Source organism: Tachysurus vachellii, chromosome 8 (genome assembly GCF_030014155.1).
Source record: "Tachysurus vachellii isolate PV-2020 chromosome 8, HZAU_Pvac_v1, whole genome shotgun sequence".
Classification (NCBI taxonomy): Eukaryota; Metazoa; Chordata; class Actinopteri; order Siluriformes; family Bagridae; genus Tachysurus; species Tachysurus vachellii.
Window position 1 is genome coordinate 19,619,591 of NC_083467.1, and position 16,973 is coordinate 19,636,563.

General features: G+C 36.8%; 1 protein-coding gene across 2 annotated transcripts; it reads right to left on the bottom strand.

Annotated features, from left to right (window-relative positions):
- Positions 1-283: 283 nt before the first annotated feature.
- slc12a8 (solute carrier family 12 member 8) lies at positions 284-16,477 on the bottom strand. 2 transcript variants are annotated; one of them, XM_060876795.1, is made up of 14 exons: positions 16,293-16,477; positions 15,471-15,590; positions 14,739-14,885; positions 14,110-14,301; positions 13,807-14,038; positions 8,601-8,714; positions 7,996-8,083; positions 7,681-7,768; positions 6,513-6,659; positions 4,603-5,218; positions 4,424-4,515; positions 4,195-4,312; positions 2,485-2,545; positions 284-2,287 (listed from the first exon to the last, which is right to left on the bottom strand). In XM_060876795.1, the coding sequence occupies exons 2-14, from the start codon at positions 15,510-15,512 to the stop codon at positions 2,116-2,118; spliced, it is 2,109 nt and encodes a 702-aa protein (XP_060732778.1). In that variant the 5' UTR covers positions 15,513-15,590; positions 16,293-16,477; the 3' UTR covers positions 284-2,115. The 2 variants fall into 2 exon arrangements, with proteins under 2 accessions (XP_060732778.1, XP_060732776.1); XM_060876793.1 differs by having other exon boundaries at positions 15,998-16,477.
- Between the last annotated feature and the right edge of the window lie 496 nt (positions 16,478-16,973).

Genomic DNA, 16,973 nt, shown 5'->3' on the forward strand with positions numbered 1-16,973 from the left:
TCTTCACGATATCTCAAAGTAACAGCGTAGATTTCTTTGATTTAGGGCAGTGGACTTTACTATTTTTTTCATGTGAGCCACACTGATAGGACAAAGTCAATAGGAGAGCCACTTTCACCGCAAAGTATGCCAAGTTATTCAGTCTTAAATAGCTTATCTGCTTAAATACAATGTACAATATTGCAATACAATAATTACTTAAAAATAATTCTTTATTATGCACCTGAAAAATTGGTAACTGAGACATGATGATTTCTCTTATTGATAAGAAATCGATCCATTTTTTAATTCCGTGTGTACAGTAAACATAAGTTGTTAACTAGCATGAAACACAAACTAGCTTCTGGCAGGCCGCCAAAAACTGGCTATTGCGCAGAACGCAGTGAGTCAGTGACGAGTCAAATAATATATATAAATATATATTATTATTTGTAATAGAGCACATTCATTTTTCTATGCTTCCCTGATTGTTTTTAATGTTATTTAAATGAAAAATAGGGGGGCACGGTGGCTTAGTGGTTAGCACGTTCGCCTCACACCTCCAGGGTTGGGGTTCGATTCCCGCCTCCACCTTGTGTGTGGAGTTTGCATGTTCTCCCCGTGCCTCGGGGGTTTCCTCCAGGTACTTCGGTTTCCTCCCCCGGTCCAAAGACATGCATGGTAGGTTGATTGGCATCTCTGGAAAATTTCCCTAGTGTGTGATTGTGTGAGTGAATGAGTGTGTGTGTGCCCTGCGATGGGTTGGCACTCCGTCCAGGGTGTATCCTGCCTTGATGCCCAATGACGCCTGAGATAGGCACAGGCTCCCCATGACCCGAGGTGGTTCGGATAAGTGGTAGAAGATGAATGAATGAATAAATGAAAAATAAATTTTAACCACATGATCATATCATCGTATTATTTACTGCCATGCGAGCCGCATATTAAAGCTTGGCGAGCCGCAGGAGGCTCGCGAGCCGCACAATGAGTAACACTGATTTAGATTACTCACGTATCATTCAAGCACTTTATAAGTCATCAATCACGTTTAATTTGGGAGCTAATACAGAGAATGTGATTCTATAAGCAAATAAATGTTTTTACTTTTAACTGCTGCTAAAAATCATGCAACCGTTTTCTTTACAAGGTCAGTTATACTATAGAAACACAGAGTATAACCGAGAATGTGGAGTGGGTATGTGTTTGATTTTGAAATATGAGAAATTTTCTTTTTTGTACAATTAATTTGCATGGTTTTCTATGTTGGCTAGGTGGTTACAAGTTATTCTTGATTAGCATACATTATTAATAGAAATGTCTCTGTAATATAACATGCAGCCAAATACTCAGCAAGGTGGTGAATTATCATGTGGAGAGGTTTGTTTACTAACACACCAGTTTAGCAAAGTGCAAATATGAGGAACATATTTTTATCTTTATCTGCCATACTGTACAAAACACCCATTTAAATATAAATAACATACAGCCTATGAAGAATTTCACAACTATAATAACGCCAATATACTAGTTTCTATTGCACTTCTTATAAATCGTCATTTCACATACTTCTGATTTCCCAGATGATAACACAGAATCATGGTATACTGAAAGAAATGCCATACTTCACAGCTTGTGTTTCAGGGCTTGGGTTAGTGTTTGTTTGGAGCTTCACAGATTCTTCCTATGTCTAATTAGATTTTCTTCCTAAAGGTAGCTGAATTGCCCAAGGTGTGAATTAGCTTCTGAAGTTTCTTGTGTATGGCTTCCCAAACACGGTTCTCTGGACAGTCTCGGGATCCACCACAATCCTTACTGGGATAAGCAATATTCTTAAAATGAATAAATGAAGAAAAGAGTTCAATTGAACAAATTAACTCAAGCATCATCCATATTTTTACATTATCCTTTCAGACCTCAAGGTATTATAGCCATCAAACATTGTGTTCATACAGTTTTTTGTGTTTACAGTTCATACATTGTGTTTCAATCTAGTTGTCATGAAGACACGTCAGAGAAGAAGTACCAATCAAAGATCAGCTATTAACACTTGTCAATAATGATTGTAAACTTATTCTGAATCATCTGAAAGTTTTTTAAAACGTTATATGTTGGCCAATCTGAATAGGGTGAGGCTGGTTAATGAAGCTGAGGATGAACCATCTCTTCTTTGGTGGTGATAACAGATGAATGGTGATAGCGGTCTCGCAAGGCAAAGTCTGTATTTTCCTCCGTCAACTGTCTGGTTTCCATGTCAACTGCTGACAAAGACGGTGTCACCACAATCTGGTCTTGAAGCGCTTGGTGTGGCCTAATTGAGGAGAGTTGCTGTTATCAAGAGCATCAAGCTAAATCGTGCATTAGCACAAGTACAGTATTAGTCTGTTACAATGTCAAAGATTTTCTCTATTCTTAGAACAGGAAATCTCTTAATAATGTTAGCCAAAGGACAAAGTCATCAATCAAAAGAAGACACTTTAAGACCTAAGGAATAAACGATCATCATACCTGCCCAGGCTACTCAGAGAACTCTTTATCCAGCGGTAAAAGCTGAAATGTGCTGCTATACCTGTTACCAAGAGAACACAAACGCAATTTGTATACAGTAAAAAGGCCTAAAGGAAAAGACATTAAAAAAAAATCGCAAGACCAGAACTTATTCAGCATCGTACCAAACTTTATTTCAAGCATCTCTGCATGGGCAAATTGCTCCAAGGTGTGAATTTGTGCATGTGTGAAGTAAGCTATTTTTTTGTGAAAAACTAGGGTTTCAAGTTTGATTGGTTTATTCAAGCTTCCAAAATAACAAGAGATATGGAACATGCTGTTGTCCACTTTTACTTAATATCTTTCCATCTTGTCACTGTTTTTAACATTTGGACTTTGGTCTTTTGATAGTTCTTTTTTGGAGAAAATCCTTCCACAATATGGCAGAGTTGTTTTATTTTTCCCTGAAATTATTGTGATGCTGTAATCATGTATCAGCTCCAGAGGTTAATAGTATTTCCATACTGCATCACTTTTGAGATAACATGCTCTGAATCAACATCTTTTCCCTTCTGGTCACAATTAACTTCTTACCAAATTAGAAACAGATCTCTACCAATTCCTGAACTTATAACCAACTTGTATTTCAAGCATTTCTTTTACAATTATAATAAAGGGACACACTCAAAAATGTGTAACCATCAGGTAATAATTCAATTTCCTAATCTTCATATCCATCAATTTTCTAATCATCTAATCAATTTTTTATATTGACCAACTCACTATATATTTAGGTGTTACATTATGTTACATTGCTACAATTTAAAAAAAGCATACGTGGAATACATACTACGGGATTAGGATCTGCAGTTTTGGTTCAATAGAGTCTTGAAAAACTGATATTCTCTTTTGTGGCAAACATTATGGTCGATTATGTTAATAATTTAAATATGACTCACAACACAAATGCCAAATGTGATTGTCATTTTTAAAAAACCTAAAATCATACAAATAAATGCAAATACATGAAATATTCAATTGTGGTTCATTGCTTAACTATAATACTGTTCTTAATTATTATAGCAGTTGCAGTGAAAACAGATACCCTAATACCCTGTAGCAGCATCTGCAGGACCTGCTTTTCTGTGTATTTGTTCCAGTACTTTCAGAGGGGACTGCGTGTGCGAGCGCACGGTATAAAAAGCTGCCTTAAGCATAAATCTATATAAATGCAATTGTGTGGTGTGTACTGTTAAAACATTTTGGTTCTGTGGCTTGGATAAAAATAAACAATCTAAAATACAAGTACAAAATGTTCATAAAACAAGCTAATATTAAAACAGCCAAAAAACTTTACACAAACTACAATACAACACAGACAGGCAACCTCCTACAACAGCATGGGATTGGAGAGATTATATATCACACCGTTGCAGAATTCAGCATTAAACTATTCCAAATATCCCACCCAACAGCTGCACAACAGACCGTGCTATGCCCAGGACCAAATGCAACCAGTCTCTACATAACAGACAGTTATTCTATTTCTGTTGAGGAGAGACAAAAATAAAGCACTGGAATGTTTTTGTTAATGTGAAAATACTAAATATGTTCAATCTTAATTAATTACTGTTACCTCAATGTTGGAAAAAGGGGCTATTTTCAACGTGTTTCTTTATACGAATCACATATCAACATAAGTTAAGTTACATAAGTAATCAAGATAATTACCTGTTGGTAAACCTGGGCTTGTGTTTCCTATGTAGAGATAAAGAAGGAGGGCCACACTAATATTCACCAAGGCATACACCCACTGGATGACAAACATTATCAAAATGGAGCACAGAGCCTAAAGAATTAAACACATTGACATTTAATTATTTTTTTATTCATGAAATATAGTTTCTCAGTTAATGAAGCAAAATAGATATTACTAAGTCATTTTCATACTTGTACTTACACCAATTAAGGAAACCCAGTGATTGCAAAACTTGGCATAACATGAATTTGAGACTGGTCGGATATCTGATCCCTCCAGTTTATTTTTTGTGTCTATAAAGAAAGATGCTTTGATAAATCTAGTGCTTTACCACTATGTAAACACTGTGTGCTGATTGCGGACAAAGCATCATCACTTACCATTGGTGTCTGCCGTCTCCCCTGGTATCTGATCGAGTTCAATAGGACTTTGAGTAGGCAGAGACAGTTTCCTCTTCCCTCCTGGCTCACACTCAATAAGACCTGTCTGACTGCTGGTCTCATCATCTGGGCCATCCTTTTCCTTCACTGATGGGCTGTTGCTGTTCAAATCCAGCCCAAAACTACTGCTCAGTGTTTCTTTAGCAGGAACCTTTGCCTTCCTGCCCCAGACCTTGGCTACATGATTGGAAGCTTTCTCTTCCTCTGTACTGTCTGCACTAGGCAATGTAAATATCTGGTCCATGTCTTTAGTGAACTCAAGCAGTGTGCCATTGTTGCACTTGCTCAGAGCTCCATTGCTGCCATAACATGGGTGATTAGTTGTTACTAGTGGTTTTCTAGTGCAGGGTTTTTCAATGAGAGGCCTGCTTTCCTTAACTTGTAGGTTGTAGCTCATGGCTACGCTGAAATAGGAATAGTCGATGATGCTGTAGGTCAGCATGAAGTTGATGGTAACAATAGGAGCCAGAATGTTGACCTGACCAATGAAGATGAAGGCCATGGAGAGTAAGCTTGTTAGACAAATGGCTGCTACTGGAGTTTTATTGGGACCCTTCTGTTAGACAGAAAGTGGTTAGAGAATTGACATGCAGTACTGTACGGTACATACAATAATTAGTGCATATACAGGTGTTATAGTTCTCATAATAGTGCCAGCTTCTTTTGTAGTATCAGGCTCAAAAAAATAACAGAGATCCTCATTATTAAGTTTGAGGTATTTCAACTAATATCATAAACTCAATAATCATCTAAACATTCAACATTACATTCTATCCGCTCTCAGTTTTCATTTTCTAAATCGCTGCATGCTGCATAATAGCACAGTGGAAACATCCAACAATAACAATACAGAGAAAACATCTTCCCTGAACTCTAACACAAATGGTCCCTCCTAAAGCCACACATTTTCCACCATCTCTCTCTCCAATACTCTATGATCCAGGACGAGATTGTCGGCATGCTTGCACTCCCAGTACTGAATGGCACGGAGCCAGGCCAACCTGGGCTGGCCCTGGCTTCACTTCCTGCATTTGTTCTAGATCTCTGATTCGAGGCAAGATGTCTCAGGCCTGCTTTTAGTCCACAGAAGACCCAGACAGAGTAAGGGCACGGGAAAAGGGCGTGCATTATTTTTTTCACAAGCCACAATGTGCCATGCAGGGCCTTCACAGTGTTTTTTTTTTTAAAAACACTCAATTGCTCTATAATTATGGGCACCTCCTTTTTGTGGGTACTATCAGTTCTGCCTTCACAGACACTCACAAAATATGCAGTAATTAAGCTTTAAGAGTGTTCAACAGAGATGAACTGAGTAATATTAAAAAGAAGCATTTACAAAAAAAACAAGCAACCTTATATCCTATAATTCGGATTGTACTGTCTAAGACAAAGCTCAAATTACTTAAGAAAACATCGAAAAAATAAATATAAATATAAAGAACATCATCTGTGAATGTACCAATTACTGCATTAATCAAGTCACAGCATATCTACTAATCATGTCACAGAAACTGTTACAAAATCAGGTTACAAAAAAGTCAAAAAAAAAAAATCTAAAGTAAAGACTATGAAAGGGCAAACAGTATATAAATTCCATCACATTTATCAAAGGAATGTCACCGTCAAAATCACAGCCACAATACACGACAGTATATAAGAGCTGTCACTCTAGTTCCTTTCCTTGTACATAGCCAAACAATGGTGTATGTTACTATGAGGTTTAATAATCAAATCAAGTGGAACATTAAACAATGGACATCATCACAAAGCAGCTTTTCAGAACTTTGGCTGAAATTGGGCAAGAGCTCATATGTTTGTTTTCCAACACTGTGTGATTTTTGCATACGCACCCCTTGTCCCAGGAAAGACAGAGCTGGGATTACTCTCTCTTGGGCGATGCACTGCAGGACCCTGGGTGCTCCATACAGACCACCCATGCAAGAGGCCAGGGAAGAGACATAGAGACCCAACAGGAAAAGGAAACCCACCAAGGAGACCTGAAAGGCAGGGTTAATATCAAACACAGGGGAAGAGAGGCAAAAAAAGGTTCTACAGAACGCGAAGTAAATAATTTTTTTTTTAAAAATTAATGGTTGACTTGTGTCCAAAAATGTCTAGGCAAGAAAGATGCAAGGTAAAATTTTATAACAGTTTCCACTTTACAGACAGTTCTGCTGTCTTTGTTTCTGATACACGAGAAGCAATGGCAGGGTGTTCACCCCTTTGCAAATCCCCCACTGAGCAGCTGTGGGTCTGCCAGAGAGTACAAGGCCTGTGAGGATCACACCCCAGAATTTCCCAACTATTAGTTTCATACCATTTGGTCCCATGGCATCTACACCACATGAAGCTTGAACTCGGCAACCCTTCTGAGTTACAAATCATACAGTATGACAAAACTAGCATATGTTTTTACACTGTACCATGGATCACAATCTGTGTTTGCACTCAGGTAAACTGTGTTTCCCTCTTTATAGGAATCTTTGTCTGATCCAACACTATAATAGAGTATAGTGCTCTTCATCTATTGAATAGTTTTACGCATATACAATTGGATCAATGTAGTTTGTCTACATATTGAAAGAAACGAGCAAATGCAAATTATGTAGCTAGCTAGCTTTTTGCCTTTGTTAATCATCATATCCATATAAATGTCCCTTACAATGCAGTGCCACAATGTCAAAAATATAAAATGTGTAATTGTTCAATTACATACAAACTGCATTGGTAATTCTAACTAGAACTTTTCAGTTCCCCACCCCAAGTACACCACACACCATGATGCTTGTGCATGTACATGTTTATTTTCCTCTGCTTTACTCCTAAACACATCAATATAAATATCTACATCAATAATAATAGGCTTAAAGTCAAAGTAAAGCAAAAATTATTTAGCACCTGCACAGGGAACTTTCTGCATTAATTTTCTGAGCAACCATGTTGTAATGCTTTCAGAGTAATGCCAGAAAAAAAAAGCCTACACCTCTGATACCAAGATAGAAACATTAGTAATATTACCTTTTCTGCTATTAAGAAATCATAGCGTAGAGCATCTCTGGTACAGATGGCTCCCAGCAAGAACACAAAAACAAGGTACAGGAACCACCTGCAAAATCCAGCAATATCACAGTTCTACACTGATACACACTGAAACTGTTTGTTTAATAAACTAAAGAACTGAAAGAGTATGAGAGTCTGTTAAACATATGAATACTGTATACACTGTAATTTAGTTACTGAGTGGCTCAAGTATTACAATTTTTACTCAATTATTTACAGATATATATTACACAATTATATAGATAAGGTGTCTATAAATGGTGAATCACATACGAGATGAACACAGCTGCCAGGGTCCCCAAAGGTATGCTATGCTCTGGTTTATGAAGATCTGAACTCATGTTGAACCCCGCCATCACACCTATACACAACACAAAGACAGAGTTATAACACAGAATAAATGTAGGTGTGAAAAAAAGAACTAGCAGCCACCCTCTCATTTATACATGCCACATTTTAAAATGATATTTGCACAGAACGATCATTTTAAAATGTGGCATGTATAAATAACTTTTTCCTCATCAGTTGGCACAGTTTTCTCTAAATCTACGCAAGTCAATTAATTATTGAATTATAAGTAAGGAACAAAAAAACAACAGTAGGTTGCTGTTACAGAAAATAATCCACAGTGTGATATGGTCCTGCATGAAGCAGTTTAACTTTTACCACCCCAAAGTTTCTTTTAATTAAATTATGAAACAGCAGATTTTAATGAGTTGTCTCTCCCGTGATTCCTCCAATAAAACACGCATAACCATCTCCTTACAGAAAGCTTTTGGAAGCTTACCACACCTGTAAATCTTATATAGGACATCATCAGGCTGGAATGTAATGATAACTTTGGCTATTTAGTACAAATAAAAAATTGTGCAAATCACCTGTTGCAGCAGGAAAGAAAACCCCAAAAACAGTAAAGAAAGTTTCTCCAGCTGTGTAGTCAGGCAGAATATTCCTCCATAAAAGCTCTTCAGAATAGCCAACAAATCCATGCTCTGAAAATAAAAATCAGGCCAGAACAATGTCAGCACATCAAATCATTACTAACTTATTCAGTAAATAAATCCTTAAACATTACTGCATGATCCATGGCAAAAGCCTACAGTATTATAAAAAATATACTTAACAATGGTGCTGATGTTCTGGGATTCTGTATTATTTATATATTCTGAATTCAAACACTATAACCCAACACTTGATTTCCCTCATAGACCATTTTACAGTAATTGTGTTTAAGAAAATCTTTGTGTATGATGTGACAAAGTCCTTAATGGGAACATGACATCAATTGGACATTAAAAATAACTATGCATTCTTTAAGACATTATAAAACCTATGGTAGATCTACCATTCTGTGATATGAAACGTCTGACCAGCTGGAGTAGGACTCTTCTGTCAGCATGGGCAGGGCTCTATGTGTGTCTGTGTGTGTTTGTGTTTGTGTCTGACCACACCAGGACTTTATGTAAGTGTCAGGGGGAGGACAGAGTCTCCCGCCAAGATGTGTACAAAAGCAGTGCGGACATTAGTGGGTAAATGTTGGACTGAATTCTGGGTGTGTTCTCAGGCTAACCAAACAGGCATTTGAAGAAAATTTGTATAAGCTGCAGTTTGCGATATCATTGTTTTGCTAAGCAGAAGAGGCAACACTGGTGCCTGTATGCATGAAATATAGTGCAGCCAACAAAACTGAATGCCCAGGAACAATAATTGTCAAGAAAAACACTTAAACTCTGTAACATTAGAGAATGAATAGAAATAGACAACAGAACTCAAGACCTAATGTTTCTGAATGGAGCACAATTGTTACCATGTGCTATAATATAAAAAATAGTCCAGCTCTCTTATTTGCACTTATATAGTATAGAAGGTTCACTTGACTTGACTTGAAACCTCACCTGTACGGACTTTGCACCCAGAGAGATTGAGAGCAATTTGTAGCACTTGGCCATGAAAGTGCATGGACCATTTCCCTCTCGGTTATCTTGTGATGGGAAAGAATGTGTTCTCTTGGATTAATGACATGTTTTTCAAAAAGGAAGTCACCACCCTTTCAGAAGCCCTGCCTGTTCCTAACCTTCCAAGACAAGCTCCAAAGAAAGAGCAAGTACCAGAGCAACAGAAAGAAAAGAAAATCAAGATTTAAAAAAAAAAGGAAGTATTATACAATGATTCAAAAAGCCACCCTGCTTGTGGGGCAGTAATACTGCAGTATTTTATAGGATATATATGAAAACTTCATGCATTGTCCACCTTTTTTAGAATGCACATCTAATTTTTATTTTCTTTTGTTGGACTTATATGAAACAGAAGAAAAATAAATGAAAAAAATTAAATATGTTTTTTAACCAGAAAAAGAAAAAGAAAAAGAAAATTCTTTTTTATGTCAGAGGGGGCGCTAAAGAGTAAGATCCTTATCTACATCATTAATTTCAATGCATCATGCAAAAATGTTATGAATTTCTAAAACAAAGTGTAAAACAATTAGGAAACATTAATATATTACATGATGATCATTCCTAAGGTCAAATGAAGTAATTTATATATAGATTAGAAATATATATATATATATATATATATATATATATATATATATATATATATATATATATATTTCCAATCTATATATAAATTACTTCATATATATATATATATATATATATATATATATATATATATATATGAAGTATATATATATATATATATATATATATATATATATATATATATATATATATATATATATATATATATATATATATATGAAGTAATTTATATATAGATTAGAAATATATATTTTTTTAATTATACTGTTACATATTATACTGTTACTGTTTAATTATACTGTTACATATATTTTTTTAATTATACTGTTACATTTTTCAATGTATTATTTAGGATGAACATAAAGGCCTAGCAAATATTATTCACATTAATCTATATTAATGTGCTAAATAATTCATAACGTTACTAGCAATTATTTATTATATTGTTTATAGATGTGCAAATTGGAAATTCAGTTTATTGACATACCCAAAAACTCCATAAACTCTAGCAAGTCATCATTGGATCAAATCAAATCACATGCTGTAAATAATTTTACTGAGAGGGAGTAAGTAGAGTAACAGCATATCCTGTGGCCATGACATTATGAGTATGATAACTCACACATATGCTCTCACCCACACCACACAACCTCAACCACAACCGCTAGACCTCACATACAAAAATGATAACAGGGCTGTCAGATTGCTGCATACAGCTATTTATAGTTGGAGCCCTTCTCATCAGAAGTCATGAAAGTGAAGATATGGAGGCTTCAAGCAAATAGCTCAGATCTCCTTCCTGCCTGTTCTTTTGTCCCAGGCCAAATATGTGGGTGAGCCCGGTTAACACCCTTAACCCAAAACCATGACCGCATACAGGTTTCCTGTCCAAACCGGGGCGTTGCAAGAGTCACGCAAGTTCCATTGCAGAAGCACATTCTGCATACCAATGAGGAGAATCACAAATAACATACAACCAAAACATAACTCTAGCCAAAACTGAATACATCACTGACACTGAGTAGGAATGGTTATGAGTCATAACATTTTAATATAGCCAACACAATAAAAACTCCAAATCCCTCCTTAAAATCACACAAAATGTGGCAGAATAGGGGATAATTTTTTCCCCCTCAAACTGGCCTCTAGAATATGTGTGCTCATTGCAATGGCATGATATCGAGAAGAAATCTCAGGAGGACACCACTCATAACATTATATCATTTCCAGCATAATATTTCAAGTATTCAACATAACTGTGATTAAATTGGGCAATGCATGTAGCAGAGTTAGCAGTATACAGAGAGATGTTAAGATCACAGAGCATTTTACAGACTAAACATTAATTTCTATTCTTTTATGACCATTCACTGAGGTCTGACTTCTGTATCGGGATCGGTAGAAGCTGCTTAGTCTCTAGGGTGTCAGTGTTGGCCTTGACTGTCTGATTAAAGTGGTTATCAAATTGTAAACACATGCGCACATGCGCCTTTTCCTGAGACTGGCAGGTAGGCCGCCCATGTGGCACCCGGCGTGGGCCACAGAATAAACTGGATCCCAGCCAGCAGTGAGATCACTCCACTACTATACAGCCTAATTGGAAAAACCTGTACAAACCAGGAAAATTGTATTCCCCATACCAACCAAAAGTATGTTCTGGTCTCAAGCCCAGCTGCTAAAAGAGTTAACTAGAAGAGTTGGACACGTGCATGTGGGCAACAGCAGCAACAGTAGCACTTCTCAAATTCAAAGATTTCAACACTGCTTTAAATCCAACTTCCGTAATTTTTTTTTTTTCAATCCTCCTGCTCAAATTTCACTGCAGCTCAACCCACACAGAAAAAGAGAGTGAGAGAAATATAGAAGGAAACTAGATCATATTTGTGGAAGTCTTTTCTCTATTCTCGACAGGAAGTTAGTAATCAAGAGAACAGGAAGAGCTGGGATGGACTTCCTGAAGATCCAGGGTGAGAGTACATACTGGCCACATCCTTTATAGCTTAGGCCCTTCCTGCACACAAGACCTCTGAGTAAACATCACACAGGATACATAGAGCCCTTTTAAGTCAATTTAATTGTCAGAACCTTGTCCAATATGTGAGAATCTAAAACATAAATAATAACAAGGCTTAAAATAGTCCTGAAATAATTAAAAGGGACTTTAAACTTCTCCATCAACACTCATCCAGCAGTATTATACATAAAAGAAGAATAAACAAACTAATGCAAAAAATGTTGGCTGTCTTTTGAGAAAAAAAAAAAAATCAAATATCTGGTATCACTTACAGTGGAGCTGGAAAATTGTCAGGAAAATTTGGAGTGAGGAGAGAATACACTCACACTTTTCATTCACATGTAGATGCAAAGTTCACCCACTGGCATATTTTTGCAAAGTGGAAGAAAACCCATGTTTCAGCAGCACATGAATTGCTTATTTACCACGAATGTAGCTGAGCAGGTAAGATGTTTTGCACTGAAGCTGTAAGATGATTATTTTTAAGAAGGAGGTTGTACTGATCTATGCTTAAATCATTCAAGGACAAGGTCGGCGGTGAGGCAGGTGTTTATAAAAGATTAAGGTCTTGCACAAGAGACATAAAACGTATAACATTGCCAGAAGAAATGCAAGGAGAGTCAATAAAATAAGAAAAAGGGACAGGTTTAAACATATTAAAAGCTGCAGAGCACTCTGGTTAAAAATAATAAAGCAAACAAGTAACAAGACTTTCATGATGAATATAGTACCTAGTTTCTTAGACTATGATAGCCTGCCTGGGTGTCTGTGTTGTGCATTCAAACTACATCAGCCGTATGATTTACATTAGTGAATAACTGAATGCATTGATGTGCATGTGTACATGGGTGTTTTTGCGGTCTCTTTTCTGTTCTGTAGTTTACAACTAAAAACGTAACTGTCAGACACAAAACAAAAAGCAGAACTGTCGCAGAACTCCAAGTAACCTCAGCTTTCTGTTTGATGTAGGCGGAGTACAAATGTAGGTCTAGTATATCTAAAAAGATTCTAGAAAACTTTAGCAATCTGAACAAACTAAAGCAATCATTCTGCCAATTAAATTTAAGGTACTGATTGATTTCAAGTCCAACGCAAGTAAAAGGAACTGAATAGCAGCTCCATGCTGACATCTACTGGACTGAACTAGGTAAAGGACAGCAAAGGTCAGATCATTTATAACAAAAAGGTAAATATAAAAGGTGATTAGGTGGGAAAAGTTCAGCATTTTCCTACTGGATGCATTTAAAAACATGGCAGCCTTTACATAGTTAGATTAGATTATTATTGATCTAGCAATAGCAGGTCCTAGCATTTGATTGGATTAAATTATGTCATCATAATCCAAAGAAAAATCAAGAAATGTTATAGCTGCATTATTCATAAATACTGCCCATAGAGATCAGAGTCAATTTATATGAAGATACCACATTTTTCTTTGGGTCAATGCTTTGATACATGTTGATGCAAAAATCTTACAATTTAATGAATGCAGTGCTTTGTTCTGCTATTACTATATGACTCACATACCTGGGTCCAAATGGCTGAAGGTTCCAATTACAAAATCCAGAGTAGATACAGCAAGTATGGCCAACAGGACGAGCTGCAGCCGGACAATCCACTTTACTCCAGCCAGGTTAATCCCAAGCAGGCCCAGGAGGACAGCCACAGAGATCCCCCGGACAGCCCAAACACTCTGAACAGTCAGCATCTCGGCTATGGACTCCGCAAAGCCAGTGATGTACATGGCTCCAGCCACACACTGAGAAAAGATCACCATGTGTTAAACGTTGCTATTTTTTCCTCACAGGTGTACCACCAAAATCTTCTTACCTGCCCAAACACATAGAGGAGTCCAACAGTGCCTCCGACTCTTCCTCCGAGAACCATGGAGATCATGGAATATACGCCCCCATTGCCCACAGTACACCGTTCACACACACCCACACCCGACATAACCGTCACCAGTGCAACCAGCACAACAAGTGACACCAGGAGCATGCCCAGGAGCACCCCAGTGTTACCCTGAAACAAAGGTTTAGATTAGTTTGTGTTTGCCATTGTGTTTACTGTTCAAATATAATCCAGAAAAATTAAGCAAACCTAATATTTTAAAATGATCCATTGTAACAAAAAATTTGATCCCTTGTGCAAAATGTTTTGCAAAAAAAAAAAAAGTGTTTCATTTTGGGGTTGTTTTTTTTTTGTCAATTATGGTCAACCATATAAATGTCCTAAAACATGCTTCTATTCTTCTAGGTCCATAGTTTGTTTGATTCTTTTTTAAACCAAAAATAGTCATTACTATACATCCTTGGAAAGTAGTATTAAAAACCTTTACTCTAGACAAAATGTAATGCCATAAGCTGTGTAAAAGGTGTAACTTCCCCTCACATTATAGAAAGATTTCGTAACTAGAACATCTTTCTATCCACACTCTAAATCATCAAAATGTCACTCACTACAAGCCATCCGGTGCGGAGAAAAAGCACTACACCAAAAATGTTGATCATGCAGGTTGTAAAGACACCATCCCAGGTGCCAAACAGGACAGGCTCCCACACAAACAGTTTCACCTTCCACCATGGCTGAGCATTCATCTGAGAGCCCTGCATAAGGATTCAAGCACTGAAATAAATGTATTGTTTTCCTTGTTGATTGGGTGAAACAATCAATAAGTATAAGTATTTGTACCTTGTTTTATGTACGTTTCACCTGAAAACCTAAATATAGCATACTGTATGCTTTAGAGGGATACAATTATACTTTAAGGACCAATGAATGCTATTTAAAGATGGACCACATGCACCTACACCAATACAAAAGCTGTAACATTGATGGTACCAGCCCAGACTTTATTTAAGACACAAGATATATATCAGTTTATAAAGCTATGCTGCTGCTTCTGTTCTTTTCTAAGAAGCATTAATAAATGTACGGGTTGTCCAAACAGCTGAGCCACTTGCTGTCTTTAAACAAGACCTACCTCTTCACCAAACACTTGGATTAGCATACATTTATTTAAAATCCACCGACTTGTGTAGTTTCTTTTCTTGCTGTAACTACTGTAACTTAACTATATGTTCCAACGAAGGATGATTTGGTGTTTTCTTAAACTCTAGGTCTACTGAACTAGCATAAGGATGGCTAGTTAAATGTGTAAATGTAAATGTAACATGAAGCAAAAACTCTACCTGGGCATTTTCATGAAATAACTCCTGAACGTGTGAGCTCATGTTGCCACCTGTCTCAACCTTGAAGCATTTTCCTCATAGGAAGCTCAGAAATATCACTAGTTCTTGCCACTTTAACACCTGTAAACACAATGGGGGTGAAAATGTCTCTTAGTGCACCTGCTGAAAGTTAAAGACTACCAAGAGAGAAAAGATTTTGGTAGAGAATAACTAATCACTAGTCTGTTTTTTGAGAAACAATCACATGACTGGACTATTAATCATCTACAAAATAATAATATTCTACATCGCCACAGCTTTTATGTGCAATCATGTTTCTAGATATACACGAATTATTTATACATATATGTGTGTGTGTGTGTGTGTGTGTGTGTGTGTATTATGCATTATATGTATACACTCTATATACAAATAAAACTTTTTTCTCTATGACAGTGGTTAAACTCCTCAGGTAAACTATAACGCTTTAAATAGTGCAAAACTTACTGAAAGCGTCACCAAGGTAAATACCACATATTATACCTTACCTGTTAAAGGTGTGTGTGCGCGCGCGCAGCGTCGCTTCAGAAGGACCTAAAGACGAAGATTTGCTCGAAGCAAATACTTAAACCTCATAGTACAAAAATGTGTTGTTTTTTTCCTTCGTTTCACCACCGAATACGATACGAGTTAACTTTTCTAGGTTAAATTAAGACGCAGTCTCCTCTGGACACACTAAACAGCCCGCCCTTCATGACATATAAACCATTTGTTGTTTTGACTCAGACATCCTGTTTGTCAAGACTCTAATCCATCCATCCATGTGTTAATAATCATACATACCCGAAATAGTCCAAACGTAATAATAACATGGTAGCTTTAGTTCTAACGCGTTTCAGTGCCTCTGCTATGTCATGCCATGTCATGCCTTTCAGTCCTAATAAATGTGCTAATGCTACGTGGGCAATTGTGGCACGTCATTAAACAAATGTTGGAGTTAGGTCATGTTTAAAGGTGTGCAGCATCAAACACTTTAACACTGTGAGTCACACTGAGCTATAGTATAACAAAGTGGAACAACTTTATTCCCAGTTATGTTCTATGAAGGATTAATAGTATATCAGTCAGACAGAACAGCCCTAAATCTGCCCAGGATTTTCTACACTTTCCAACACATTAACCAAGCAATCAAGAGCACTGAGTATGCTACAAGGGTGCTGGTAGTTTCTGGAGAGCAAAATTGTGGACCTAAAAGTGTGAATTTTGTGATTGCTTGGACTTATGACGTGAATATAATATAACGACATGGTTAACATACACAGACACGTTCACTGGGAACTTTATCAGGAACACTATACTAATAATGGATAGGGTGTCACTTTTATCTCAAAACAGCATCAATTCTTCATAGCATAAATTTTTACAAGTTACGTTTTTCTACATGTTGACATGATTGTATCCTGTAGTTCCTGCATAGGTTGTATCTATCTATCTATTGCATTCAGATTTGGTGACCTGTTAGAG

Excerpts from the sequence above, each read along its gene's own strand:
- slc12a8 (XM_060876795.1), bottom strand. The coding sequence starts at position 15,512 with ATGAGCTCACACGTTCAGGAGTTATTTCATGAAAATGCCCAG. Across the intron at positions 8,715-13,806 it reads CTTCAGCCATTTGGACCCAG|AGCATGGATTTGTTGGCTAT; the intron begins GTATGTGAGTCA and ends TTTTATTTTCAG. Across the intron at positions 4,516-4,602 it reads GGAGACGGCAGACACCAATG|ACACAAAAAATAAACTGGAG; the intron begins GTAAGTGATGAT and ends CTTTCTTTATAG.